The sequence below is a fragment of the Brassica napus genome, chromosome A5 (assembly GCF_020379485.1).
Source record: "Brassica napus cultivar Da-Ae chromosome A5, Da-Ae, whole genome shotgun sequence".
NCBI lineage: Eukaryota > Viridiplantae > Streptophyta > Magnoliopsida > Brassicales > Brassicaceae > Brassica > Brassica napus.
Window position 1 is genome coordinate 17,284,999 of NC_063438.1, and position 10,093 is coordinate 17,295,091.

Sequence of the window (10,093 nt, forward strand, 5' to 3'; positions counted from 1 at the left end):
TACAATCTCTTCCTGCAAAAAGTACATGCAAATTAGGAATCGAAAAGCAATGTTTTCAAATGGGTTTAAATTAATAAGATAATCGGATTATGTTTATATAAGGTGATCAATAGAGGGAGTTGGAACAGTTAAGTTGCTTAGGATGGAAAAATTAAATAAGAATTTTAATGGAAAAAGTGATTGGAGGCGACGCTAATATTAGTAAAGAAACAGAAAGACAGAAAATATCACATGTTCTCCGATGAGAACGAAAAAAGAGAACTTGATGAATCAATTTTTTTCAGCATTTCTTTTAATTAAAGCTTAAAACATGAGAATGCGTACAAATGAGTATTTAAACGCGTGTGAAGATAATAACACGTGGATATAATTCAACACAGGCTACGTATCAAAGATAAGGCATGCATATCAGAATTGGTTTGGCTTCACCGGCGTTTAGCTTTCTGACCATAATCTCTGATGATATCTTTAACTGCTCTGCATCACCTCGTCCCTATTTGATTTGTACGTACCCGCTACAATACTCTTTCGCCTCTCTCTGTCGCAAAATGTTTGGAATCTTGCTTCTCCAGATAATGACACAAAGATTGCTCAATCCATCTGAAAGTCTTCTGAATAAATTTCTAAACGACTGAGATTAATCCATCTTCAACTTCATCCTTTATAAACAAGAAAGCTTTACCTTGTCGATTTTCCAACAAAAATTAAGCGGCTCAAAACTAATTTCGGAGGAAAAGAGTCAGAGCATATCCTTTGAATTAGATAAACCAACAAAAAGCTGATCGAGATTTTGATTGAAGCAAGCAAAAAATAGAACATAGGACAAAATAGATCCAGTTCTCACAGGTGACCGCGTCGGAAGTATATAATTCGCTAGACAAAAGTATTCCCAATGATATCACCAAATTACCTAAGGAGTGGCTTTACTCTCTCAAATAAAAAGTTCAACTCTAATACTTAGGAATCGAATCGACAGAGACTCTAGAATTACACAATAGATTTTATAGTTTTCAAAGTAAAGCTAGATGGAAATGTTGTAAACAGTAAATAAAGTGAAAGTTTAGTAAACAAAGTAGTTGTTGGGATGGTTGATTGAGGTTGTGAACAAATGAGGAAAAATAGCTAGACTCAAGTAAATTCTCAGGTATGATAACTATGATATCTTATGGTTTATTAGGGATTTATGAATATTAGTTGTTCTCGAACTCAAAACTTAAGTTATTATATATCAACTTCCGTTTGTTTAGATTATATAATGTTTAGAACTAAGATTTCAACTTTCGTTTGTTAATCTTTAGAAAGTGTCGATCTATACACCTTTCAAAATGCGGATCGATACACCGAAAGGTGTATCGATCGATATTTCTTCTAGCAAGCTTTTGTGAATGGGTTACGTGTTCTCTAATTGCCTAGACCAACTTTTGTGTGTGCCTAGTTAATTAGATCATACTAGTTTGGTTTCAGGTAACAGACCAAGCTTCCGTTTGCGCCAATAAATTATAAGATCTAAGTTTAGGGTGATCAAGCCTAGACTTAGCAATAAGAATAACTAGATCAAGAACTATTTTAATTCCCTAACAATAATTCATTTCAGCAATATATAGATCAACCTTTGAAGAAACTTAAATCTAACAATAAGACTACTCAGAAATATTCATAAGAAACATTATGATGGTCTGAATAATATTGCAATATAATAAAATGAAAATCAAACAAAGTAGAGAAAAAAACAAAGGAGTTCAAGATTTTCTCTCGTATGATATTCAGATCTCTCTCTCTCCAATCCTAAGCTCTCTCTCAACAAGTGTAAAGAAGTCTGCATCCTCTAATAGTCTCTCTCCAAAAGTTTGTGTGTCTTGATCTAATAGAAAAACCCCATGTTCGAAATTGCGCTAGGCGCGAGTCGGGCGGCGACGTCGGGCCTAGCGAGTTTTCAAAAAAGCGGTAATTAATCGGAGATTAATCGGGGAGTAATTTTTAATAATTAATATATATTAATTCATAAATTTATAACATAAAGCTTATATATTATAATTTATAACATAAAACTTATACTCCAAAATATATTGAAATTTCTTCTAATACACATCGAGTTCGAAAAACAAAAGCTAATTTCTATACACGGGATACACCAAAAAGATATTGTCTTGATCTTAAGAATATACAAAAAGTTAGTTCTAATCTTCAAAGATCAAGTTATCACCGTGTAGTAGAAAGATGTGTTAGAATATCTTGTACGTTACACCTGCAAAGAAAAATAAAACAATGTCAGCTTGACTTTGAAAGCAAAAACAACAAAGACAAAAACATGACTTGAGAACAAAACATCACTCTCCTCACGTATCTCTTTTGACAAAAATAGAAAATCAGACATCGAGAGAAAGAGTAAACCAAAACAGAGACAATATGCAATGAAAAAGACAATAAACTGACCTTACGAAGCAACTTGTGCCTCCGGAAACAGTAAAATGTCTTGGAAGACATCAGGTTCAAACTCCATGTCAACAATATCTTCTTCTTCTTCAGATTCAAAGTCATCATCATATAAATCTCTTACCCTTGGAGCTTGGATTCCAATCAGAAAATTAACATCACTATCTGGTTCTTCCACACGTTCCACAAGCCAATCTTCAACAGTATCTTCATTGCCATCATCAAATATCACATCCGCGTTTTTCTCTCTGATTTTTTTCTGCTTGTTAAGTAGCCTTGCATTGAAATGAACATACACTAGACTGTTCAAGCGATTGACACCTAGTCTATTTCTTCTCTTTGTGTGGATCTACAATAAAAAAAAATTAGTAAGTGTAAGCAATATGAGATTCAAAAAACAGAAGCTAGATGACTATAGACTAACCCCTTCAAAGCTACTCCAATTTCTCTCACATCCTGAAGAACTAGATGTCAAAGCAAGTATCCTTGTTGCCAACCTTTGTAGAGTAGGTGCACCACATCCATACGTTGCCCACCAATTCCCTAAGAGAAAGCAAGTGAAAACCATTAAATAAAATAAAAATGATCAAATAAAAACAAGTGAAATGAGAAAACAAACCTCGATCAAATTTGTCATCTTTTGTTTCACATCCTTTTAGTGCCAAGGCTCTACCAAAAGAACCACTTTTGTTCTTATATAGACTAACTTCTTGATTCACACATAAATCTTGCTTTACAAAGTCTCCATGATAGAAAGTCTCAACACAAGTAAGGAATCCTTCCATGACCTCCACGTCAAGTTGGATATTCGGTTCTTTATAAAAATAAAACGGATTGAGGAAGTAGGCAGCCATATGCAATGGAGTATCCAATCTACCTTTCATTTTCTCATCAATGATGCGAAAAACAGGGAGGTAATTCTTCTCCAAGTGATCAAAAGCTTCCTTGATAGATTTCTTAGCTTCTAAGATCTCACCAAAAATAAACCCAAGAGATGGAACCTTTTCCCCATCCGCCAACCTTAGAACTTTCACAAGAGGGCTGAAGACCTTCAGAATAACCATCACACTATTCCAGAATGAGTAAGACATCACAATATCACTCGCATTTTTACCTTTCACACACTTTGAATGCTTGCAATCATGCCACTCGTCACTTCCAAACATATTCTTCAACTGTGCCTTCTTCTCGTACAAACTATGCAGTGTCAAGAAGCAAGTCGCAAACCTTGTTGCACCTGGCCGCACAATGTCTCTCTTTGCATATGCTCTCATCATAGATAAGGTCTTATGATGCGCATATATAAAGATGGTGACAGCCTTCGCTTGATCTATTATTCTAGCAAAACCAGACAACTTCGAAATCCCTTCAAGCATCAAGTCAACTGTGTGGGCAGCACAACCAGTCCAGAATATTCTCGGTCTCTTCTGCTTAAGCATCTTTGCGGCAGCAACGTTGTTGGTCGCATTATCAGTAACAACTTGCACAATCTTATCAGCTCCTATATCTTCAATGCATTGATCAATATAGTTAAAGATAAACTCACCAGTGTGAGAATCTTTCGATGTATCCTTTGATGATAGAAAGCATGTACCACCTCTTGAGTTAACACACAGATTCATTATGCTTCTTCTTTTCATGTCACTCCATGCATCAGTCATCAATGATCAGCCTTCCCTTTCCCATTCTTCTTCTAAGATCTTCAATTTTTCCTTTGTCCTCTGTTGTTCTTCAATTAGCAATGGCTCTCTAAGCTGATACTGACTTGGAGGCACCCAACCAGGCCCAAACTGTCCTAATGCTTCACAAAATAGTCTGAAACTATCATTGTCAATGGCATTGAAAGGGATACTTGTGTGGTAAAGCCATCTAGAACAGTATTGGCGAACAACATGTCTTTTCTCTTTAGAAATGGCATCGTGGATACTCTGTTGTCGTGTCTGTGCCGCCAAAGAAGCTTCAGGGTTAATGCTGCTCACATATTGATCAATAGGACCTTGGGAGTGATGAGTTTTAAGTGCTCCAAGCTCTCTTTCCAGTTCTTCAGTACCACTGTCTTTACTTATGTTCACCTCTGCCCGCAAAGCTTCCTCATGTTTTCGCTTCAGATTCTTCTTGTTTTTTCCTTCAAGAACCGCCTTCTTACACTTCTCTTGATCTTCTTTACTTGATACAGGACAAGCTGACACATTTCCTTTCAGATGAGCAATGTGTTCTTTCATTCTAAACACACCACCAGAAAACTCTTTTCCACACAATTTACATTTGACTTTGTCTAGACTTCTTGCATCACACAAGACTCCATACTCCCATCCTACATCATTTGAGTTACGCTTAAGAGGTGGAGGTGTATCTGTTGGTGGATTATCCATTGATTCCTGAGTGACACAATGAAACAAACAATGAGTAAACATGAACGTACGAACGTACGAACACTTAAGCTCGAGTCGTGACACAACAAGAACCCAAAAAATAATTGAAATCAAGTAAAAATAAAAAAACAGAGAAAGAAATCAAGTGAAAAGAGATATCCAATACCTGATTTGGTCTTAGATTTAAACACTCGATTTGCTCTTAGATTGAATTTGAGAGCTCGTGATATTAGGATTTTCTTCGACAAATAAATTCTCAAACTCAACTCAGTAATTAAAAAAATCAGGACACTGATAAATGGCACAATTATACAGAAATAGAAAAAAACGTTTGGGCTTTGTGTTGTTATTATTACAGAAAATAGATATAAAAAACGTTTGGCCCAATTAGATCTACTCGGATCGAACGTATAACACGGCGATTTTTCGTATTAAGCGGTCAAACGCGGGAATAAATCGTTGACCGCCTAGACCAGCCGAATTGGGTGTTTTCTCTACGGCAAGGTGACGCCTAGCGAGTACTCGGCCGAGTAATCGGCAACTCGGCCGCGTTTTCGAACACGGGAAAAACCTAATAAATAGTCTAACAGATGGTCAAAGACTTGCGGTGAAATATCTAGAAACTTCTGGGTAAAACTTATAATTTCTCAAAATCATCAATAAACTGATATCAAGATGTCGATCGACGCTTCATGTCTTCCGTCGATCAATGTTTGTTGCAATAGTCAATTCTGACTTCATATTTTCAGCAGAGCTTTCCTCAAAGTTTTATAATGATCCAAAAGCTCCAAATATGTACAATGAGTACATGAACCTACAAAGACTCAACAAAGACTCCAAATGCATATAAAAGACTCTAAAAACATATATAAATTCATATGTGGTTACTGGAGGCCCTAGTTGGCTCTCACATACCATTCTCTCCGAAGCACAAGCTATGTGACTTAGCTATAAGTGCGGCTGCTAGGGGATACTTGCGTCTCAAGAAATCACTAATGTGGTTGAGCTTTTTCCTGTTTTTTCATCTTGCTGTTTTAGTACCTATTGGTACCTAGTTGTTCCTTGTTTTCTTGCTTATGTACTCCTATACGTTGCCATTCGTTGGCTCTGTTATTGAATTTCTTCAGTGTTAAAAAAAAACATATATAAATTAAAGGTAAAATCCATGTCATATCAAACATATATAATTATGTGTATATCATTTGTCACATAAAAGCTGACTTACCCAACTAATGTCTGGTTAACCAAATTTTTTTTCAGTAACAGCTTTGCTAACGCCATTGTGAGCCTTTAAGTTACTCTTTGTTTGGGTCTGAAAAAAATACAATTGAAATTGAAAAGATCGAAATAACCCTTTTTCCATATTAATCATATCAGCTTTGATGAGATGGTGCCGATATCTCTCCATGCGCGCCAAATAGTACCACAAGGTATCTTGGGTTGCCATTTGGTTGTTCACAAAAGCTATCTATCAAAAGTTCTCTGTAGTATTAGACACATTGGAGTCTTGCTTGTGAATACTTAAAAATCCAACAATGGAGTCATTCCAGCGTAATCCATGCAGGTTACGAGAAATTCAAATAATTGGCGCTTTTAGTGAATGTATTAACGCACTTGACGGAGCATGTGTCGTAGTAAATGTTGGAAGTTGTTATACAGTTGATATTTGGGATAGACATGAACAAACAAGCTTAAGCTTTAAACACAATAAACATATGGGACACGAACATGATATATTTAAATATGGATTGGTTAGGCACACATGGGGTGTCTAGTCTACACATGATTCGTTGGTGTTGCAATAAGCGATCGATGAAGATTATGGTGTATTATATTAGAGACGAACAACAAGAATTGGCCTATCGCTTAAAACTCTTTATTAGATATCCCAAAACCCGAAACGAAAACTCCTACAGACTATTAAATGAACATTCTACGACCAAATTCTACTTTTCGTTAAAAGTTAAAAAACACAAGTAACTTATGTTTTACCTTCTGAAGTGGATAATAGGAAAGTAAATGTCTCTATGTTTTTTCACAAGGAGGAGGAGGAACACCGCAAACCCAATCTAGGACGTTCAAATATTTTGATCGAAACACTTCTCTTTCCTGCGCGTAGCAGTGCATTATAATGGCTGTGGAAACGCTGAACACGACCACATCTGCTCTTCTTAGAATCTTGGGCGGTCGAATGTATCCTGCATCTGTCATGCATGTGAAGAAGCTCTCTATTGCCCTCGCTAAGCAGTAGAGTGATATCTCTATCCTTCTGCTTTTCTTTTCAATTGCTAAAGCCAGACCTGTTGGGAACTGCAAAAAATTCACGGTTTAGTTATAATGTTTAAGCCTACTTACGTGATACGTGTATGTTGTTGCGAATAGATTTGGTTTGTACCGTTGCTATGGCCACGATCGGTATGCTGCATGTCTCAAAAATCCGGAAAAGCAGGCAAGTCCAGGCCCTGGTTAAGACAATTATAGAGACGGTATAAGTTTCACATTAAGTGAAACAAAAAAAAAAATTGATGAAGTTCCGACAGGCTGACTATGTATTTAGGTTATGATGATATGAAGAGCTTTCAAAAATTAGATTCTAACCAGGACGAAGTGCAGTAAGTAGAGAGAAACAAACTTGATCTCGCCGTGCCAAGAAGACCCTTACCGAGTATTGAGTATTGCCTGTGAGATATGAGTATGAAAGACTCTGTTGAGGTGATACACAAAATCGTTTTAACAAGCAATGGATTCTAGGCGAAACAAAACTTTTTACTTTTTTAGCAGGTCTTGACGATGGACTATCAGCGCTGGGATCAAGTAGACAGGGACATAGACAGGTAACGCCCTCTTGTAAGCTTGAAGGAAAAATGTAAGAGCATGCTTAGTACATGACTCTTTTCCATGAATTATCTACAAGAAACAACACAAGTGTTGAGTAATACTTTTCTACAAGCTTAATAGCATGTAATGCTGCTCTCTATTGACATTTGATAGATTAAAAGAAAACAATACAAACCTACCGAACAGGGGACTTTCATGTTAGGATCAAGTTTGATATCAACTCCAACAGATTTGTAATATTTCTCAATTGCCCTTAAATTGGTGAATGGTTTGGCGCTTGCGATATCTTTAACGCCCTGTATGATAGAAAGATCCTTCCCACCTTGTTTGTTTAGGAAAGATTTGTACGATGAAGGAAGACTATCTTGCTTTAAAATGTAGGAAGACCTGAAACGCACACAAGAGAAAGAATCTCTTTAGTCTGCATAATTTCTGTAGAATTCAGACATCTAATATCAGATAACATACAAAATCTGTGAAGATGAGAGACACATGAGAAACAAGTCCCCATGTTTCCATGTAAGCGGCTTGCAAATGAACCAAACCGTTTGCTTTTAATGCCGCACCGTGACGCAAGAACGGCCGCACGCATCAAAATGTAAACAGCTAAGCTCGTGTGTTGTGTGTTTGGTCCAGTGAGAAGCATAGATGGCCCAGCCACTAAACCAGCAAAAAGAGCCCTCCATTTTGCAGTTCTGGGATACAGACAAAAACAAGTTTCTAAATCTGAAGAGGTTGGAACTACTTTTGGCTACTCAACAAAAAAAGAAAAAAAAAAGGATCAAGATAGTGGGACATGCCTTTGGTCTCCTGCCAAAGAAGAAATAGCTTCATCTACAGAGACAAAAGTACCAGCAAAGGTTCCCAAAAATAGACCGTATCTTAGAGTTTCCTTAATACCCATGGCAATAGCTTCACTATTCGAGAAATCACCGGTTCTCCTAAACCGATATATTCCAAGATCAAATCAAATCAAATCAAGCAAAAAAATTCCAAAATCAGATATTCGAATTCTGGTTTTTCGTCTCACAATACTGTACCTCGATCTACGTCGAGCCAAACGAGCAAAGATTGAGAAAATAGCCAATCCACCTTTAATTCCAGTACCTATGGAGAATGCTTTGATGGAAGCGACGGTGATTCTTCGCAGCTTCTCCGATTTTGATCCAGACGGAGAGCAAGAGGAGGAGAGATCGGGTTTTATCGAATTGGACCCGTTGCAATGATTGCATGTGAGGTCAAACGATTCGCCGGAATCATCGCCGGCGACTCCATCGATGACACATGAGCAGCGAGAACCGTTCTCCCTCTCGCGCGAGGGTGACATGACGTCGGCGAGAGAAAGGGTGAAAGATAGGTGAGCTTTGGTGGGAAATTGGTTCCGGCGTTTGAAATAAAAAAGGACAAAGGCGAAGGAAGGAACAACCATAAAAGTTGTAAGAGAGTGACGAAGAGAGCAACACAGCGAATCAAATTTAGAGTTATACAGTTGTCAAGGCTCGGTAGACACGTGTCAGTTGGTTTTTGTTCCTATTCTCTTCATTCTTCTTCCTGGGAAACCGTTACAATGGAAGTATGGTCGTAATAAGGTTTTGGGTAGTCATGGTCTTTTTAAATGGAGAATATTGAATTGAAACCTAACCCAGTATCCTCGAATATTTATATGTAAAAATAATTTCTACCTGACATATCCGGATCAGATGAAAACCAATCCATATCCTATTGAAAAAATAAATAATAGCATTTTTTTTTTTGAACAACTAGTTTCATTCATATAAAATGTAACAATACATATGAGATAACATACATACAACCAAATGCAAATAAAATTAATAGAAATATACACATAAAATAAAATATGAAGAACTGTCTTGATGCGATCTTTATATTTGGGCATAGACCATGCCATGAAACTTCAAATTATTCTATGTTTTCTTTGTTGTATATAGTATAACAATGACCAGTTTCCCGTTTAGAAATATAGATGTACATCTGTAAAGAAAATATAATGATGGGAAATTGGGCTCTATGACAGATAAAGAAAAAAAGCATAATTCACCGAATAACTAATTTTCTTATACACGCCGTTATATTATATTTAAATAATAATACAGTGTTACTCTTTCCATTAACCAGCGCAACCTGATGAAAAATAATTAAAATTCTTAATTATTAACTTCAAAAAATAAATCGTGGCTTACCCTGACTTTACATCTTCCCTTTTTACTTCTTTCGGTAACTTCTTCGCATTCAACGGTTCTACGGCACCGATTTGCTCCACAACGACACCTCTGCCTGATTTCCAGATCTTTGTTGACTTCCTCTTCACTATTTTCACTTGCGTCCCCTTATACTCTTGTGACATCGTCCCCCACCAGATGGCGTTGAAGTTGCAGCAGCGGATACTAACAAACCGTTCCTATTCCATAAGATCCATCTTCTTCTCTGTT

The 10,093-nt window shown here is 36.8% G+C and overlaps 2 protein-coding genes and 1 pseudogene across 3 annotated transcripts; all 3 read right to left on the minus strand.

Annotated features, from left to right (window-relative positions):
* Positions 1-2,010: 2,010 nt before the first annotated feature.
* LOC111198301 lies at positions 2,011-4,094 on the minus strand. 2 transcript variants are annotated; one of them, XM_048780350.1, is made up of 4 exons: positions 3,311-4,094; positions 2,858-2,976; positions 2,434-2,782; positions 2,011-2,245 (listed from the first exon to the last, which is right to left on the minus strand). In XM_048780350.1, the coding sequence occupies exons 1-3, from the start codon at positions 4,092-4,094 to the stop codon at positions 2,435-2,437; spliced, it is 1,251 nt and encodes a 416-aa protein (XP_048636307.1). In that variant the 3' UTR covers positions 2,011-2,245; position 2,434. The 2 variants fall into 2 exon arrangements, with proteins under 2 accessions (XP_048636307.1, XP_048636306.1); XM_048780349.1 differs by having other exon boundaries at positions 3,053-4,094.
* Positions 4,095-4,100: 6 nt separating this feature from the next.
* On the minus strand, positions 4,101-4,847 carry LOC106345181. Its single transcript, XM_022720122.2, has one exon. It carries the CDS (start codon positions 4,845-4,847, stop codon positions 4,101-4,103), a length of 747 nt encoding a protein of 248 aa, XP_022575843.2.
* A 1,820-nt stretch (positions 4,848-6,667) lies between these two features.
* On the minus strand, positions 6,668-9,165 carry LOC125609213 (annotated as a pseudogene).
* Positions 9,166-10,093: the final 928 nt, after the last annotated feature.